The following is a 20,187-nucleotide window of genomic DNA, read 5'->3' as shown; positions in this document are numbered from 1 at the left end:
GATAGTAAATATCTGAGTCAAGATTTGATATCAGGTCTTTCTGACTCGAAGTCTAACACTCTGTCCACTTGTACTGTTGATTACACTGTATAGAAATAAAATAACATAAGCCTTAAGCATCATGGAGTATACTTTATAGGAGTAGATTTAACTAAGAAGTCTCCCCAGTATTCTTGTTTTGAAAGGAATCCTTTAAAATCTGGAGCTTTATTATTTTGGCTTTGCTTTCCTATAGCTGTCATCATATTATGTCATTCAGGATCTGCTGATCCAGTAATATTTGTAGTGCTAAAAATAAGCCAAGTGAGTTATTGGCAAAGAAACTATGAATATGTAACAACAAAATGAATTGCCTAAAGGATTATTTATTTGTTTGAGATTATTGAGAAACTGGTATAACAAAAGATATTGGACTTCTCTCTGGTAATCTAATTCTTAATTCCATAATTTATTTGTGTTGGGATCTTGGGTATATCACATAATCTTCCTAGGCCTAAATTTCCCTGTTTATTGGAAGTTTGCAGTTAGAATTGCTGTTTTTAATTTGAACCCTGGTAAAACCAGAAGTGGTAAAAACCAGAAAGACAAATATTTATCAAGCACCTAATAAGTACGAAGCACTTTGCTACATGTTGGTTATAATACAGCAAATGAAAAATGTAGAGAACCTTTATCATTTGGGGGAAATGAGGAGGGGAAGCCTTCAACCAGGACTTTTTGTAGATGTAGTACAATAGGTTGAGAAAGAAGACAACTCAAAATAAAGTTGTTTTCAATTGGTCAGTGTTGAAGTTTTCCAGAGGATTCGGATATTCAGCAATGTTTTGATCAAACAAACAAACAAAAAAAAAAAAAAACCCCAACCCAAGTAGCTCAGGTTAGCTTATAATCAAACTGATCCTTAAATAGGCCTCAGCTGATACTGTGGATCCTTTGATTAAATTTGGTTCCTTTTATATTATTTTCATGATATACATATACATACTTAAAGATTTTAAAGTATGTGGATGTAGTTTGCTTGTTGTTATTTTTAAGTTGAGGGTAAATGTCCAATTACAAGTGTTCTTTTTATATAGCTATTGTTGACATATCAAAAGACACCTCAGATTCTGTTCCTACCCATACTTGTTTTCTTGGCAGAGGAGAGATGGACACATGCTTTCTATTGATTTTTGGTTTTATTGTAGTTTGACTGAAACTGATTCCTGAGACTTGGAAAAAAAAACAATTTGGAAATTGTTGGCAAGTAAAATGATAAGAGTTATTTAGCACTTAACAGTAGACAGTGAGCTTTTCTTACAACAGTCTATAAGGGGGATAGTGGGTATATTAGTTTCTCCATTTTAGAGGTGAGAAATCATATTTTGTTACGAGTTTAATAGACTTTAAGTTGCTAAGATTCCAGGGTTGGTTTTTACCCAGGGCTTCAGGTTCTTAGTTCTGCCCTCTTCACTATTCTACGCCTCTTAAATTAATGTTTATGTGTCACATGGCTGGCCATTGATAAAACTGTGCCCCCAATATAAATTTAGGATTTTTCCTGAAAGATCTCAATCCTGGCCCCACTTAGTCTTTGAAAAATGAACTCAGTTATTGGGAGGGGAGGGAGAACTACATCCATCTGGGACTTGTTTTTGGTATCATTTGAAGAATTTGATGGCTCTTTGGAAGGGAAAGACTTCCCCAGATCAGTAGGAAGAAAAATGATAAGAATTCCTAAGCAACTTAAAGCATGGGAAAGGTAGATGAGACCAGGTAATAGAAATGCATTTTAATGTTCCAGAGAGTCAGGATCCTGGAACCTAAATTTGACAATGCACTTCCTGTATATTCTGACACTCTTTGTTAGCCTGTCTCTCTCCATTCTCTTGGACAGAGCAAGGAGTGGCTCTTCTCTAAACTTCATTCCCCTAGTAACTGTCCAGTAATCTGCTAGGAAAAGGTGCTTAGTGAGTGTTTTATGAAGGGGAGTTTTACAAAGTTTTACAATGTTTTGGTCTAAATGAGATTTTAGTAGCAATAAATATTGCAATAATAATTTATTACTAAAAATAATTTTAGTAGTAATAATGATATTTACATGATTAGGCAAATGTTAGATTCTGGTTTTCTAGTATTTTCTGCCTTAGAAAATGTGGACGATTAAACAACTTTTGCTTCTTTCATTCTGTTCTCCCCTGCCCCATTCAAGTTGTTCATAAAATTTTTAGATTCTTGATTTGGGAATCTCTTCTGATTTTATATTTCACTTAATGTCAGTACTTAGTAGATCTTTGGAGAGTTCTCGTCATTGTTTCACTGACCATTAATGGGGGTCTTACATGATCTTTTTGATTAGAAGAAACACCAACAAGGAATATTTATTGGAAAACCATTAGGTAGTCAAACTTTGAGAGATTGAAGTATATACGTTTTTTTTAACAGTCACTAATTTTTTTTTTTTTTTTGCATCGATCACCCCCTTAAACAATATTCAAGTGTCTTTGGAAATTCTAAAAGTTGCAAAATCTTCAGGAGTATTACCCAGTTTATCCAATGACAAAATGTTAAATTATGGCAAAAATGAGCCTGTTGTCACTAAATCGTGGATTTATCCTTCATGTGGTGACTAAGATCTCATAACATTTATGGTAAATCATGCATGAAATAATCAAAAGTATAGTGTTTGATCTATCAGTAATAAATAGTTTGTTAGTGGCATTTCAGATGAACTGATTTTTTAATCATAAATCATACCCTGGGGGCTTAAATGCATAAATTGAATCCCAAGTGCTTTGTAAGATTCCATGCTTTTCTGATCAAGATCAATATTGCCATGTAATTGTATTCATGATCCTAGTACGATACTTTACCCAAATCTTCAGAATGTTAGATTGGGATTTGTGGTTAATTTTAATACCCTTTCCCCTCAACATCTCTTATTTTGTATTGTATCAGTTATTTCTTACATGTTGGCAAATATATTTTTCCTGCTACTTAAACTTATAGCCTATGAGGCCATAACTGCTTAGTCATTCTGTTATACCATTCCAATCACTGTTTGCTTTCTGGAAAACCATATGTGATCATGATGGCCATATGAGCAGAGGATAATGCACCACAAGGTGCAGGAATGTCTCTCTCACTCAGCATCAGTTGGTGCCTCCAGGGCTTAACTTGAAATCTGTGCTAGTCTTGTTCCAGACCTTGTTTCCTGACAAGAACTGCACTGACACAAATTAATATCTGAAAAGATAGTTGGAGAATGAATTAAAAAAAATGTTTCAGCATATCCTGAAAGTTTGGTACTTTGGTGGATAATTTCAGTGATGTGAGGACTTTTTCAGCAAGCGCATATCATAAGCCCTCCATGTCTTTTCATTATTTGCATTTCTTAGACATGTTTTCTTTTCTTTTGGTGGGGGGAGGCTGAGGTAATTAGGGTTAAGTGACTTGCCCAGGGTCACACAGTTATTAAATGTAAGTGTCTGAGATCAAGTTTGACCCCAGGTCCTCCTGACTTCAGGGCTGGTATTCTACCCACTGTGCAACTTAGCTCCCCCTCCCCCTCATAAAATCTTCTGCTTAAGACCTTCTCTTGTCTTTATATATATGAGAGGGCCTATGCACTAGTGGGCTTGTGCTGTTTCGTTCTCACTAAGAGATCTTCTCTTTTTTTCAGTAGTGTAGCTCTGATTATTTTTCCACTGCTATCTGTGTGCTATTCCCATTTTTCCACTGCTATCTGTGTGCTGTTCATAATTGTTATCATGAATTTCCACAAAAATTTCAAAAGATAATTCCTACCTTAACTGCAGAGAAGACATTATTACCACTTCTTCTGCCTGCTTTCTTCCTTTTTTATTAGTAACTACAGAGATTCTTCCTTGACTAAGACTGTTGTTTGGAATATTTATATAGTTGAACACCGGGCATTGTCAGCAACTTCCTTCTCAGTTTCGGGAATTTGCACATTGGAAACGTAGTGGTTATAACAAAATTGCTGTCCTGTGTATTGGAACAAACTCTCGTAGTCAGCACTTTGGAGAGAGATGAACAAGATCAGTCGGGACCTCAGTTGGCATTGATTTTATTGGCTGTGATTAATTTCATGAAACATCGACCCTGACCAGTCCCTTGGGTTCTCTGGATATGTCACTGTGGGTGCCAGTCTTGAGGCCATTCTCTCTTCGGCTGGTGTGTTCCCTTCCTATAGACTTCAGTGGTAAGGTTTGTCCAGTCTAGCATTCCCACAGGAATGAATGGAACAGCAGTTAAACAGTAATATGTAAAATTTGAAAGCAATGACATATGAAGATTTTAGTGATGGAATGATAATAAAAAAAAATGAGGGATTAAACAGCCTGCTTGTCATAGGGTTCCAGGTTCTTAGGATTTAGAAGTGAAAGTTTCCTTAAAGCTGCCTCTTTTTACAACTAAAAGTAGGTACAGAAAAGTGTGACTTGCCCAAGGTCATGCTGCTTGGAAGGATTTGAGGTTGGCCATAGCTAAGAAGGGATCCCAGACCTCGCCAGACTGAGTGTTCAGTCATCTAAGGCACCCAAAAGGGGAGGATTCCCTGCCCTGGACTGTTAGTGCTTAGGCTTATTAGCACGGTGCTGTTGGTCTGCAGAAGTAATACTGCATCAGTGCTTGTATGAGCTGCAGGCTGGTCTAGAGTCACAGCTTTACTGTTTGAACACCACTGGGTACAAGTGCACACAACGTGTGCACACATGCACACCAAGGTACACGACACGTGCCTACATGCATGCACACAGTACACATGTGCTCAACACGTACACTGCATATGGGCCTGCTTACACACCCACCCCACGGACACACATCTCTGTCCTCCTCATACATAGACTTCAGATCATCCTACCCACATTCTATACGGATACATGCACCTTACACATGTGTGCACACAGCCTATGCACCCAAAACTACCTGTGCTGTACATGCACACCTAACTGCATACTTAGACATTTTTGCGTTTTGCACATTAGGAAGTTTTTAGTGTTTAGTATTTAGTGGGACGGGGGTCACTAAAGCACCTAACCTTGTTTTTTCATTTTTCTCTTATTTTAGGCCTCAACGCTACGATTTCAGAGTACCTTAGTAATAGCCGAACATGTGAATGATACGCTTGCACCCATTACACTGAATGCTATTACTGCAGCCACGCGAGTCGGTGGGGAAGTGTCCTGTTTAGTAGCTGGAACCAAATGTGACAAGGTGAGAAACTTAAAGTCAGCTAGAGCAAGCGGCTTCTTTATTCAGAGGCAGCACACGTGCTGGGGAAGGAAGGCCAGCAAGAACAATCTTTATGAAATAGCCAGTGCCAAAGCTTTTCCCGATGCCAGTATAAATGAGGAAGAGACCAGGAGGTGCTCTCATTGAGTATTGCTTCTTCTGAAAGGAGCATATAATGGATTTGTTGTAGTCATTACTGTTTGTCTGGTTTTCCAGGTCAAGAATTAGAATAATAGTTGACTCCTTAACAAAGCAGTCCTTTAGGATTGGTGAATAATTGTTGGGTGATTATTTTGGACTCCTCAGAATGGTCTCTTTGTACAGAGAATTGTGTTTGTTTTAATCAGTATAAATAGAAGGATTCCATTGATTTGAATACTGCTTTTGCTGAAACTATCAAAGCATAATCACCTTCAGTTTAATTCATTTAAATGTGCTATAATGACTCCTCTGGAAGGCTTGCCCACTGGAGTCTTACTTAATTGGCCTTCCAGGTCTGTGTCAGAGTATGAAGTGACAGCATCATTTCCTGCTGGCTGCCACCATGCTGGTGATTTGTACTTGGTGACTTGGACTATGACTCCACTCTCCAGACAGAGCAGAATGAGCACAGAACATAAGAGGTCATGTTATTCTTTGAAAGGTTAAAAAATGGGAGAGGAGACCAAGTATGGCCCAGCATCACACTGAATTGACTCTGTGTGTCCTCCAATATTTCTAATCACATTTTGGTGGAATTATATTCCTTCCTGAGAATGGACTGCTCCCTGATTTATATACATTTTAAAAACTTAGATGGTAGATTTATGATGTCTTAGAAGCAGTAAGTGACAGTGAAAAGGACACAGGTTGGGGAGCAGTTTAAATCCTGACTGCCACTTACTACATCTGTGACTATGGCTCACTAAGTCTCAGTTTCCTCAGTGATAAAATGGGAGATTGAACACATTGACCTTTCATTTCCTAAAACTATGATTTCATGAATTTCTAGACTTTAAAATATGGAAGGGACCTGAGTGAGCATGAAACCCTTATTTAAAGGCTAAGGAAACCATTGCGTGCGTGTGTGTGTGTGTGTGTGTGTGTGTGTGTGTGTGTGTGTGTTTGTCTATATCTTTATCTGTGGGAACTTAATAAATGCTATTTGAACTGAAGTTTTGTCTCCTTTTACATGAAGTAGCACTTAGTAAAGGTTTCTTGAATTGATATCTTGCCCAGGATTACACATCAAATGGCTGGAATCTGTGCAGAGACTTGAATCCAGCCTCTTTGTGTTGAGTTCTTTCGGTGATACTCTGTTGACTTGATTCTAATAGACATAATTAATATTAGCAGGGATAGATCACATAATGGGCCACATTTTCCCCTTTGTCAGCTTGGGGAGATAGAATTACTGGCTCTATTTGGCAGCTGTTTTGTCTTCTGATTATTTAAACCTAGGAAGGCGCATATACTTACAGTTGGGAGGGCTTTCAGGAGATCAATCCAAGCCCCTCGTTTCACAGATTAGGGAAATCAGGTGTTAAGAGGGTAAGTGACTTACCAAGGTCCTACAGATAATTTATGGTGGCAAAGCTGGACCTTAGGCCTACGCCTTTCAGGTATAAATGCTGTTTTCTTTCCAAAATATCAAACATATAAGAGATTAAGTCCTAAATATTGCTTTCCATAAGACCCAATAGTAAAGCACACAATTTACTATCACCAATTTAGAGAGCCATTTATTATCTGGCATACTAATAAATATTGTTCTTTGCCAAAGTAGGACTCTTTCTGAGATTAATCTTAAATAATTGTCTAAAACTGAATATGGACTGATATTAACTGATAACAAAGAAATCATTTTTATTTGAAACATTCATTCTTCTAATACTATTTCCCCTTTATGAAAAGTTCAGCATTTACACAGACTTGTCTTACAACCACCTTGTGAGGTAGGATATGCTAGTCATAGTAGATGAGGAAAATGAAGCTTCAAGAAGGAGCCTGACTTTCCCACACTATATGATCATAAGATGGAAGCCCTTGTTCTGTATACCACAAGGTACTGTCTTAAGCAGAGAGATTGCTCAAAGATGCCCCTCAAGATTTTCCTTTCTATTTAGATATTTGTAGTAGTGTCCCTATTGACATAGTTAATGACTCTGACTTTATGATGGATTATTAAAGCAAAGGGGGAATTTTTTTTTAAATCACAGATAGCCCAAGATCTCTGCAAAGTGGCCGGTGTATCCAAGGTCCTAGTGGCTCAGAATGACGTGTTCAAAGGACTCCTTCCAGGTAAGGTTTCTCTGGGGAACAGAAAAACCTGTTACAAGCCACCTTTTAATGGGAAACAATTAGAGAATCTAAATTAGAGTGTAATATGTGAATGAATATGACTGTTCTGAAGTTTGCCATGTATGTTTAATTCACAGAGGAACTGACATCACTGATTTTGGCAACTCAGAAGCAGTTCAATTACACACACATCTGTGCTGGAGCATCTGCTTTTGGAAAGGTGAGAGGAAGATGGGAAATGGAGGTTTGTACTGACTATATGGAAGGTTTAAACCCCATTATGTGTATTTGATTCAACCAGACACATAAACCAAGCTTTGTTTTATGTATCCAATCCCAATTGTCAGACATCTTGTCACAGCCATGCTAAAGAATTGCTTTCTTCAGCTGTTATCACGTCCTAGCAGACTTTGAAAAAATTTGCTATAAAAAGCTATTTCTAAGCTGAAACTTGGAAATTACTTTCTTTTATAAAAACTGTGAAAAGTGATCTGATTTGAATTTAGGCTGACCAGAAGTTTAGACTATTGGCAATGGGATAGGAAGCTTTCCACCTCTAAGTTTCATTGATTGAAGGCAGTGGCCATTTTGTGGATATATATACTTTCCATTCATAACATACTTGACAGTTTCCAAAATGGTTTCATATATGTTACCTATTTTATTTATTTTTTAACCTATATAGCAATCTTGGCAAGTAGGTATTGCAAGTATTGTTATTCCCACTTCACAGCTGAAATTTTACACTTGAATGGGTTAAATGTCTCTCCAAGTGACCACAAAGCTGCCAAAGGATACAGTAGGGATCCCTGTTCCTCTAATTTCCAAGGCTACAACTTCATGCCATCATCTGGGACTAGTGTTTCATCTACTAGTGACTTTCTTGTGGGTGGTTTAGTAGAGATAAAAATGGAGAACTTAGCTTTCATTACTAGTTTCTCTTCTTTAAAGGCCTTTTGGTGAATAAGCTCGCAGCAGAATGTGAATTCCATTTCCAGTCAATAAGTATTAAGGATCTCCAACAAGTCAGGCAGTGGGCAGAGTATTGCTTAAAAAGGAAAGCCAGAGGCAGAGCCTGCCCTCTAGGAACTCATGAACTAATGGGGGAGACAGCATGGAAACAGCTGTGTCTGAACAGGATATGACATAGACAGTTCAAATTGAAGAGAATCATTAGAGGCAATAGTTTAGTCATCACTTTGAGCTCTTCCCTATTTCATTGTAATTTAAAATTTCAAATTAATTCAGTCAGTTTATGGGTAAAGGACAACATAATCCACCTTAAATAGTATAGCACAAAGGCAGCCAATGAAAGCTATAGAAGAAAAACAAATTGCTGTGAATTTATAAATTTCATAATTTTGCTTATTGGTTTCTTTTGATTCCTTACAAAGAGACTGTCTTTAGAAATCATTAGCCAGACTGATTGAGAAACACCCTGTAGTGTAGTGGGCTGTAATGGACTGAGGCTCGAGTTAATGCACTGAGGTCCCAAGCACGTGAGGCTAAATAATATAATTGGACCATACTCTATTAATATATAAGCTTGGAGAAAGAATGGCCCCCGCCCACTCTTTGTGCAAGTCCTGATGTGTTGTATAGGAAATGACGATTTTGGTGGGTGGAGGCAGGGGAGTGGAGAGGGAAGCGGAAAGAGAGACTGCGGGCTGGCATCTTGTCACAGCTGCTCACGTCGTGATCGCGATCCTTCTTCACCCTCCACAAAGAAAAAGATTGAAGATTTTCCCTTAACCTGAATTCCTGACTCCAGCTGATTTTAAATAAGCGGTCATCACAGTGGGCAATACACAGGATTGGAGATTAGGAAACCTGGGGTTGGTTCCCAGCTCTTGAATCTCATTCTTCCTCTCTAAAATGAGATTATATTACTTGCATTAACAACTTCACAGAAAAGCACTTTCTAAATCTCATAATAGCTAAATAAACATGAGTTGTAATATTTTGAAAGTGTCATAGAAAGAGTTTGGAAGTGGAATCCAGTAGAGCAGAGCCCTGTGTTCAAATTTCTGCCTGACATATACTGTTGTCTTGGGCAAATCAGCCTCGCTTTCAGCCTTAGTTTCTTCATGTGTAAGAAGAATGTTTGAGGTTTGTACTCCCTGCTTCATGGGAAGATGCGTTTGTGAGTTATGATTTGTTTATTCTATTCATCCAACATTTATTTTGAGCACCTACTCTAATTACCACCCCCCTTCCCCCCTCCAGGCAACTGGGGTTAAGTGACCTGCCCAGGGTCACATAGCTACAAAGTATTAAGTGTCTAAGGACAGATTTGAACTCTGGTCCTCCTGACTTCAGGGCTGGTGCTCTTTCCACTGAACCATCTAGCTGCCCCTTGAGCACCTACTCTGTAAAAAAGACAATATGCTAGGACCTAGCTAAGAAAGATATATCCCTAGCCCCAAGAAGCATATGATCTATTAATAGAAGTGGAATAGAAACATTTTGAGTCTTTGAAAAGTCTTTTTTTAAAACATATTTTTAATATCCATATTCATCTGTTGGGTAAAACCAAAATAATCTGGCCAAGTTTAAGTTACAAACGAATAAATTGTTAAAAAAAATTTTTTTTTTGGGGGGGTAAAGTAAATGAACATTGTGGCAAAAATGGGCCATCTTGGCAGAAAGTGGAACTCATTAACAAAGCACTTCACAAGTAGAGTCCCACTTGATTCTTCACTCATGACCTGATCCACACCAGAAAAGGACAGTTGCTAGTGCTGTCTGCTTGTCTCTGGGGTCAGGTTAGTTTGTCCAAGGGCAAAGGTCTTGTCCCAGAATCAGCCGACATAAGTCATCTTTGTCCCAGACACAAAATAAGCCTGAGGGTGGGGAATCTTATCTGTGTCTCCTTCCGAGCGAAGATAAAAATCAATAGTCACAGTGGAGTTATTGTAGAAAACCTAACAATTCTAGGAGCCTGAACATGTAGACTAGAAGTGATCCTGAAGGGAGTTAATTTTTTCTGAGATTGAAGAAGGCAGGAAGTTAGAGAGAAAATTTAAAGATGCAACATTTACCACTCCCCCCCAAATAAAAACAAAGTAAAAAATGTTTTAAAGTAGAATTCAGGATCCAATCAAGTTAATCAGAATAGGAACTAGGATTAAATTATTGAAATAATTTTTAAAATCATAATTTCTTCTATGTCTCTTTCTCTCTTTTTCTCTTTCCCTCTCTCTCTTTCCCCCCTGCCCTCCCTCTCTATCTCTCTGTGTCTCTGTCTCTCTATCTCTCTGTCTCTCTTGCTCTCTCCCCTCCCCCTTCCCGCCCCCCAACAAGATCCTTGCTCTCAGTCTTTCCGACTCCAGGAGAGCTTCCTTCCTTGACAAATTTCCGTATCTGTCAGGTACCTGCTGAAAAACCAAGGCCTAAATTAAAATATCTGGAGAGCTGTAGGGACAGGCATAATAAGGACTCTAAGGATGACTCCCATTGAAGTCCCACTAAACTGGCTTCACAGAACAGTTCTGCCTCAAGGAGAATGGCGATTCTCCGTAGAGAAGGAAAGGAAGCGTCCCCTAGAGCTGAGGAGACCCAGTAGCAGCAACATCTCCCTGCTTCTCCTGCAAAACCGACAGAAGAAACAAGGGGGTTTTGAGCTGTCTGATGGTGTGCTTTCCCTTTCCCCCACCCTTCTGGCTTCCCTTTTTTTAGCCTTGGGGACCCTCCCCTTCCTCAGGGCTGCATCTTTAACTATTTCTGGCTGAGCCCTCTTGCCCAGCTTTAGTAGCATTCCAGGCTGGCTTTGGCTACCTTTGTGTGAGAGACACACCCTTCCCCCTAATCCCCTCTCCCCCCCCCCCCCCCCCCCCCCCCCCGCAACACGTACAAGTGGCTCAGTGTGAAAGACATTCCTCCCCCCCCCCCCCCGCCCCCCTGTGGCACATACAAGTGGCTCAGTGTAAGACTATCCCCTCTTCCCCCCGGTGGCACATATAAGTGGCTCAGTGTGAGATACCTCCTCCCCCCGTGGCACGTACAAGTGGCTCAGTGTGGATTGACTGGTCCCATCAAGAAGACTGGACTCTGGCATGCTGGGCTTTTGCTCTAAAGCGCTCACTGGGAGAACACCTTGGGTCATCCCTTCCCAGTCCTGAGGCTCGGGGCTGAAAGCAGCTGCAGAGATTGCCCTGCCCCTTCAGCTTCTCTTCCTTCTAATCTCCGGGGTACCCAGGGAGTGAGGGTCTAGGGCAGAATTCACGTTTGTGTCCCTTTTTCCTGTGTCACTCATAGATAAGCATTACTTGGGAGGGCAGAGCGTTCTTTCTGAACAGAAGTCTCTATGTGTATCACACTGGCATGCACATATCACTCTCCCCTTCCCCCCCAAATAAAGCCAGTCTTAAGAGCTTCAGGGCCCCTTGGGCCCCTTGGACTGATCTGAACCTGCCCAGAAATTCCCTTTGCTTGAAGATCTGCAGGAGGAGGAGGCCCCAGCCTCGGGAGGCAGCTCCTTCTGCTTTTGGATCCTCCACTTGTTGGACACAGGTCCATCTGTGAAGCCTCAGCGGCCCCTTGTCAGCGTCTGCCCATGGCTCCTGCTTCAGGGACCAACAAGAACAAGTCGGCCCCTCGTGTGCGGGATGGGCCTGCTTCTCCCTGCTAAATGTCCTGACTTCCCTTCCCCTCTCTCCTAATGGCCCGAGTGCCCTCCTGCAGCTCAGCGGCGTCCTTTCTGAGTGTTCAGTGCTCCTCAGGACAGGGAGAGAAGGCGGGGAGTGGCAGACCCAGCTCCCCCACGGCACCCGGGGCGGCTTCCTTTTTGATTGCCATTGGTACTCCCGGTTGGTGCCCAGAGAGGGCCGTTTGGTAGCTCTTGGCATGTCAGGCTAAGAAAAGAGTTGGGAGAGAGGAAGGAGACCAAGGGGAGAGGAGGGAGGAGGGCAGTGGTAAGAGTGCAGCCTGGCAGGAGTAGGGAGGCCTGGAGAACCAGCACTCCCTGGGCAGAGTGTGCCTGAATGAGCGACAGATTGTATATCAGAAAAGTGTTTCATCTGTGTGAGAGGGATGCAGAATTCTTAGCTTCAGAGCGTGAGGCTGGTCCTGAAGGAGCTGGGGCCTATTAATCCTAAGGTGGAGGCCCAGACCCACCAGAAGCAGGAATGGTTGTTATTTGTGGGAATTAGCCAACCTCACAGAAGCTTTGTGCTTCTGTCTGTTGGGTCTCATTTTAGTTTTACAACAACTCTGTGAGGGAGGCGGAACAGGCAGGATTAACCTTGTTTTACAGATAAGGAAACTGAGGCCCACCGAGTGGAAGGGCCTTATGCAAAGTCGTAAAGCTATCTGGTGGCACAGCCTAACTTATAGGTGATTGTCTTTCAAGTGTTCTCATACCACAGACTTACTGAAATTCACATCTGGATCCTCACCATGTACTACTTTTTACCTCTGTAGAATTCTTTAATTTATTAAGCCAGAAACATTTAAGAACTTTAAAGAATAATCTTGAGGCAGCTCTTTGTATCATCATCTGGTAGCAAAAGAGTTTTTTAATTAATTTTAATTAATGGACCATCAAACAATTTAATGTTCATATGTATCCAAAAGTACCTTTCACTATTTGAGAATTTAACTAGCCTCTGAAAGTTGTTTTTTAAACCTTTCTTCTCTTAGTTTAGTAATCCATAATGGTACATTTGGTGAACGAGGCATTTTGGTGCATTTCCGAACTACCAAAGCAATATACATCATAATTCAGTATATTGAAATAAGGGGTTTACTTACTGTAAGACCCATAAAATTCATAATGTTATTACAGTAATGGCCAACACTCGTTTAACCACAGAAGTCCCTTGACTCAGGTTGCTCTAAGAATCTCAGATATCAACAAGCACATGAAACCAAAATATGGTAAAAACTCAAAACTGTGAATTTTTTTTAAAGTAATTATTTTGTGAATTTTTTTTTTTTTATCTTTAGAACCTTTTGCCCAGAGTAGCAGCCAAACTTGATGTTGCCCCAATTTCTGACATCATTCAAATCAAATCGCCAGATACATTTGTGAGAACTATTTATGCAGGTAAGCATTAAGGAAAAGGTATGTGGTCAACATCCTAATTCTTTTAAATTTCAAAGGCAGAAATTAACCTGAAAAATTGTATAAAAAACCAAATGCGGGGATGTTTCAAGTGGACCACTGTACAAATTTCTTTGGAGAACTATATGCTTTCTGCATCTGCAAAAGGTAAAATACGAGCTGAGATATTTGAAAGACATAGCCTGTTTCTGGCATGGAGAGGAATTCAGGTTCTTTGATGACTCTGTTCAAGCAGTAAAAGCTGGGAGGATGGAGCCAGTGGTGATTTCTGTACACCTGCCCTGCAAGGACCAGCCACGGCAAAATCTCAGCAGTTTCCCTATGGAAAGGGCCTGTGACCTGCATGCAAAGGGAGTCAGGCCCTGCCCTTCCTGTTCTTTCCTGGAAGTGTGTAGGGATTGAGTTGTTGCAGAGAAACTCAGAACTGCAGCAGAGTTCTCTGATTCAAAAACATGACTTAAGTTTTTTTTTTTTTTTAAATTATATTTTTTCTGAAATCTTTAACATTTGAATGCTGCCCTGGGCTGGGGTTTCTTTTCTGTACTACTTCTGTGTATGTCTCCCCCCCAATCTCTTATCTTAGTCAAAAGCTTTATATTGAATGGATCATTCCACCTTTCTGAAATCCATCTCCCACTAACCAGCTCTCAGGTGACTCGGAACACGAACCTTTCCATGCCTAAGCCTCAGTCTGTCATTCTGTCATTGAGATCATACCTGCCTGGCTCTTTAGCTCAGTAGCATCATGTAAAGCTGTGGAGAGCCAAGGGAACTGACCACAGGGTAGAAAAGCAGACGACCTTTCTCCTCCCTTCCCTGTTGTCCTAGCCTCTGGAAGTAGGAGGCTGGAGGAGGGGAGGGAACCTGTGCTTTGCCTGCTTTTTATTTATTCTGCTGCTGTTGCCCAAAAGCTTTGTCCCAAGTCTGTGACCTTCAGTGACCTTCACCTGGACTACCTCCCATTCTGATGGGACAGAAGTGGATACAGGGTTTGGAGACGCCATTTGAGCCAGTACAGTCTCTTCTCTTTGCCCATCCATGCTTTTCTGGCTCCCATTTTCATTAAGAAATTCATTTCGGTATCTCCTGTGTCAATTGATCCATCCCTCTATATTCTGGTCTCTTGTGGTACAGGAAGAGCATTGAACTCTTTGTTCTTTCTGATTAAAGTTATGTGTTTCTTTACAAATGGTCATTTCTCAAAACTTAGACCTTTCATCTTCAGGAATGCTCAAGGGAAACAGTAGTTAGAGATTAATTCCTTCTTAATGTCATATAGCTAATCCATAGAAAGCCCCTCAAGTACTTTAAGAAGGGGGCATCTGGGCACTTAGATGTCACCTTGTTTTAGCACAAAAATAGTAATGTAGTCATTGTAAATTTGTTGCAATTTGTGATCAAGTTATAGGTTACATGATCTCTGTTTAGAAAGCCAACTCTAATCCTTTAGGCAAAAATCCCATCCTGAGTATTTTCCTGTTTTGTTCTTGAGACATAATTTCTGAGTCTTACCAGTAGTACTTGACACCCCTTTGTACCATTACATTTAAGAGTGTTAATTTGTGGATGTGAATTCTGCTTGTTGTAGGGAATGCCATATGTACTGTGAAGTGTGAGGAGAAAGTCAAGGTGTTTTCTATTCGAGGGACCTCATTTGAGGCGGCATCCACAAGTGGGGGGAGTGCCGGCACAGAGAACGGTGGGTATTGGGTTTTCATTTGATGGGTTTCAGCAAGGGCAGACACACATGAGAGATTGTATTGGGATCAGAGGTTGCCTCCCATTCAATTGTTACAGGCACTTCCTTTACTCCTTTCAAGACTTATCCAAGTGGCCTTTTTGAGATAAATGTTACACGTATGAATAATAAGCATTACTTATCTACTGCCCAAGATAGTTTTGGCCTGGGGGAGATGGGATGAAATCCAAGTTTGGGTAGAGGGAGGTGGGGAAAGAAGTGCCCTGAAGGCTAGTCTTTCGTATGAATACTAGGTTGCCTTTCTCTCTTCATTTATTAATCATTTCCATCACACTAGGACATTCATTATGCTAGGACAATGTGACCTGAAACTCAACAAAAATCTCATTGAGGATTCATTAATCTTTAGCTGTGTCAGAATATAGCATATGTACTTTCTCTTGTTAAAGTCACCTAGGCGCATCCCTCATATGATCACCCTGAGCAGTGTCGTTTAGCAGGACGATTGCCAACACATTGTAACCCGACCCACTACAAACTTTTGTCAGGAAACCGAGATAGGGCATCATTCACTCTTTTAAAATGTTTCGGTAGAAGTAGTCTTGTTTTTCTGTCATTGAGGATCCCACTAAGGATTTAGGGTGATCTATGTGAAGATTGGTAGAGATGTTCATGCATGTACAAGGATACCCAGCTAAATAAAATGTTGTTTGTGTTGATGTGAGCAGCTCCCAGTGCCTCTCCAGTGGGGCTGTCGGAATGGCTTGACCAGAAACTATCAAAAAGTGATCGGCCAGAGCTGACAAGTGCAAAAGTGGTGGTGTCTGGTGGTAAGTAGGAGGTTGTTATTTGTTATCAATATTAAAAGCAATCCACCATACTATGAATTTATTCAGTGGTTCTTTTCAAGAAGTACTGAGGCAAGTGGGTGATAGACGGCAGCCTGTTTACTGATAAAGAAACTGAGGCATAATTGAGTATAATAAATTATAAATTCAGTTTGTGCCATTGCCAGTCTTCATGAGTGGCAGCAGAGGGAGCATAGTTACAAATTCCACACTTTTGTAGCTTTATCTACCACTTGATGTATTTGTTTTATTGACAGATTTTCATTGGTTAGCTGTGGAAGAAAGTTGGGTTTTATTTCAAAGACAGCGGTGGTCATTTTGTTTATTTATGTCAAACACCTCATGTGGTCACTTCATCTAGCTCTGTGCTCCTACGTATGACCATGCCATCTAAGATAGGGAGCATCTGTCCTCTTTTGAAATTATCTCCAGTCTCTGTTCATTAAGCCCTTCAAGTGTTTCTTCCCTCTTGGGTCTTTCTTTATAGAAACTCTTCTTTGTTGCATGTTGACTATATTTCTTCCTCTCTCCCTCCTTTCCCTCCCTCTTTTCCTTCCCTCCCTCTCTTCTTTCCTTCCTTCCTTCCTTCCTTCACGACTGGCCAGTGATGGCCTTCATATATGGCCTGTAACATTGTCTTAGTCTAGAAAAAAGGCCCTACTTCTTGATCTGTCACTATATTTTTCACATCTTGAGTCATTTTGCTGCCTATCTCTAGTTCTTCCTTATCCTTTTTTAAATGTTACTTAGCCAAACTGCCCATGTTGTTCTGATGAGGACCTTCGGCAGGCAGGTCACACTTGCTTTGTGATAGCCTGCTATCATGTTTAAGAAAACTGTATCCCTGTGACTGGGGGTAACTGTGTTCTGCTAGATTGGTGCCCATTCAACCCAGAAATGTGAGTGTCCATTAAGGAAAAAACAAAGCTAAGTCATCCTGGGGAGGTTAGTGTTCAGTAGCAGCTGATTAGGAACATTGGGAAAGGCGAAATTCAGGGTTCTAGAGTGTTGTGCACAGTTCTTTACCAAATTATAAACTTGGTAGGAATAGTAACATAACAGCTTTATTGAGAAACATTTAAGACAGGCCTGTATATTGGGCTTATACTCTGCTTTGTTCTTTTACAAGGACGTGGTTTGAAGAGTGGGGAGAACTTTAAGCTGTTATACGACTTGGCGGATCAGCTCCATGCTGCAGGTAAAAGGGCTTTTGTGGGGTTGGAGAAACATTTCCTTTGGAGGGATTATTTCTTTTCTCTGAATTTAGACTGACAAGTACTAACATATTCATGGTGAAAGTCACCCTGGCATTGGTGTTATGCATTCATAGATTTAGCATTAGAATCGGCCTAGGGAATCTGTTCCCATAGCCTCATTTTATAGGGAAGTAGAGATCTGGTCACTTTATCTGGATCATGGTGGTAGTGAGTCGTCGCCACAGCTTCTTTTTCAGAGCCTGGTTCTATCTTGTAGTCTGGGCAGGTCACTTCAGCTCTTTCTCCCTGACTTTGCTCCAGTGTCAATTAGTGGGTTAGATTAGATGGTTCAGTCAATGATCCTGTGCCTATGAGACCCAGTGTTTGTCGAGTGCTTTGTAACCATAAAGTTGAGAACAATGACAGTTGCCCTTGTATTTATTGTTCTGGCTGTAAAGTTGTTTTGCTTTTCTGTGGTTTTCAGCTCTTCTCTCTGAAGTCATCATCCATTTGTTTCCCTCTTGAATAGCTCAGTATTGAGTGGGGAGGAAAGAGCTTCCTCTTCTGCATCCTTGATGTGAGGATTTTATACTAATAAAATACTTTTCTTACTTTCTTTAATTTTGGTGAAACTTCACTGATTATTTCAAACTCTAGAATCAATTGCTTTTCTCTTGCTAGGGATCTGATTTAAGTCTTGAAATGTAATAGATTTGTTTTTAAGAAGATAGGGAGAGAGCTGCTCTTAAAAGTATATTAGAAATATGGGGGGGAAAGCCCTGTAAAATAAAAATCAGGTGTTTTTTTACTGGTTCACTTTTTTATGTCAGGTAACATCTTTTATCAAAAGTGGTAGTTAACTTAAAAAAAAAAAAACAACACGGTGTTTTATCATTTGGATATTGGATCACTGGGTCTGCCCTACTCAGCAAAATCCATCTCTGCTTTTTCATTCTATCTGTTTTTTTGTCCGTGTTCCCTAAATTGATCCTTCACAGATCATCTCTCCAGGCTCCTAAAGACCTTCTTCTAAGACTTTTAATAGTCTGTGGATAGTAGTATGAGCTGCCCTCCCTCACTCGTGCCACGGGATCTCCCCACCAGCTTCTCTGGTTAGGCATCCCTTTTTTGTCTTCCTGACTTCTCCCTGCATTGTGGACCACAATGTTCAGGAGCCTGCTTCCACTCACTGTGGGGCTCTTCCCTGGGTACCACAATTCATAGTGCTTCACAGGGAGATTATTAAAGTTTTGTGTTGAGGAGTAAATGGGAAGTAAGGCCTGCACAAGTCCCCAGGTTCCCTCTGATCCACTCTTCTCTTCAGTTTGAAGTCCAGCTATGGGTTGTTCAGTTTTGCCTCATGCTTTTAATGCAAGTTCTTTTTCCATCCTAGGTACTATTTGTCTGTCAACTGTAGAGCTGCTCCCACATATACCCCAACTTGATTAACAAGTAATGGAGAAACAGTGTAATAAATAAAAATACAATCAAGCAGAGAAAATGTTAACTTGGGTTTTCTGAGTCAGTTTGCTGCCCATGGGGATCCGGTTCTGTTCGAGTTTGACTCCGTTGCTTTGTGGTATTGGGCTCCTGCAGTCAGTATCCAGCTGCTCGTGATAATTTGGGCGAGATGCAGACTGGTTTGGTTGTTCTTGAGTGGGTGGCTGGGCCGTCTTTGGAAGAGGCCTTGTGCTGTCTCTGGGCTTGATAGAATCGGAATGATGTCATTTATTAGCAGCTTATTAATCCTTCTTAATTTTGATTTTTAATTAAAACAATACAAATTCTATCTTTTCCCTCCACTTTCCTAAGCAGAAGAGCAATAAAAATAGGTTTGTGAAGAGGTTGGAATTCAAAGTTGATTGCTATTTCTGTACTCTTTCCGTTCAGTTTATTAAACATTTATTGAGGGCTGACTCAGCACAGCTCGGAGCTGTAGAGGACATAGACTGATAAGGGCCAGCCCTTGCCTTCAAAGAGCTTGTTGTCCATGGGGGAGAGGGAGGCACTGACCCAAATAGGGACAGAACAGAGGGTACGAAGTGCCCTGGGGGCCTGGCCAGACTGAGAAGTGGGGCCAGCTCTGGGCAACATCCATCCACGAGGGTGGGCTGGGCGTCCAGGGGCCCTGTCTGTGCTGGGCCTGCCACTGTCGGTGGAGTTAGTGGGTCCTGTGGGTAAGGGTTGGACAGGGACAGAGGCCTGGGGCAGGGGGCATCTGGGGCCTTTTCAGAGGGAGCGCCCAAGGGGGAGTAGGTGAGGAGGCTAAAACTGCTGTGGGGGAGGCCCAGGGGCTGGTCTCGGCAGGGGGCGTCTGCCTGTCAGTGGTGAAGCCAGTGGAGCCTTTTAAGCCTGATTTCTGTCTCCGATGTGAGGCTGCTGAGCAGAGGAGCCTCCTGAGAGTCTGTTCCTTACACACGTTAGTGTGCCAGCGGCCTGGAGTTCTCGCCAAAGTTAGTCTCGAAAGGGATGCTTCCAAGCACAGGCCGCTCCTTCGGCCTTCACTGATGTGAGTGCGACAGAATATGAAAAAACGCATCTTTTCTCCTTCCACAGTTGGCGCTTCCCGTGCTGCTGTTGATGCCGGCTTTGTATCCAATGACCTGCAAGTTGGACAGACGGGGAAAATTGTGGCCCCAGTGAGTATTGCAATAAAATACATTATGCAGCTTTGCAAACAGTGGGGTCGGGCACTGGCTGAAGAACGCCCTGTGTCCTGACTGTATTCAGAGGTCGAGGCGGCGTCTTGGCCCAGCCGTCTGGGCAGGGTGGGCTCTCCTGCTGCTGCTCCGGGCCGGGCCGAGGGCCTGAGCGGGCAGGAGGTAAGGCCCAGAGTGGCCATTTACCGGCTGCAGGATGCAGGGC

General features: G+C 41.4%; 1 protein-coding gene across 1 annotated transcript in view; it reads left to right on the top strand.

Moving 5' to 3' along the window:
* ETFA (electron transfer flavoprotein subunit alpha) overlaps nt 1-20,187 on the top strand; it is a 69,952-nt gene that overhangs the window by 23,745 nt on the left and 26,020 nt on the right. Inside the window, exons 2-9 of the mRNA XM_051982439.1 lie at nt 5,071-5,217; nt 7,434-7,515; nt 7,653-7,735; nt 13,462-13,561; nt 15,168-15,278; nt 16,007-16,108; nt 17,256-17,324; nt 19,879-19,961. Coding sequence (XP_051838399.1) covers nt 5,071-5,217; nt 7,434-7,515; nt 7,653-7,735; nt 13,462-13,561; nt 15,168-15,278; nt 16,007-16,108; nt 17,256-17,324; nt 19,879-19,961 — 777 coding nt within the window. The remainder of the gene's footprint in view (nt 1-5,070; nt 5,218-7,433; nt 7,516-7,652; nt 7,736-13,461; nt 13,562-15,167; nt 15,279-16,006; nt 16,109-17,255; nt 17,325-19,878; nt 19,962-20,187) is intronic.

This window comes from Antechinus flavipes, chromosome 2, assembly GCF_016432865.1.
Source record: "Antechinus flavipes isolate AdamAnt ecotype Samford, QLD, Australia chromosome 2, AdamAnt_v2, whole genome shotgun sequence".
NCBI lineage: Eukaryota > Metazoa > Chordata > Mammalia > Dasyuromorphia > Dasyuridae > Antechinus > Antechinus flavipes.
The sequence above is the reverse complement of the archived record's forward strand: the minus strand, read 5'-3'. Positions and strand labels throughout refer to the sequence as shown.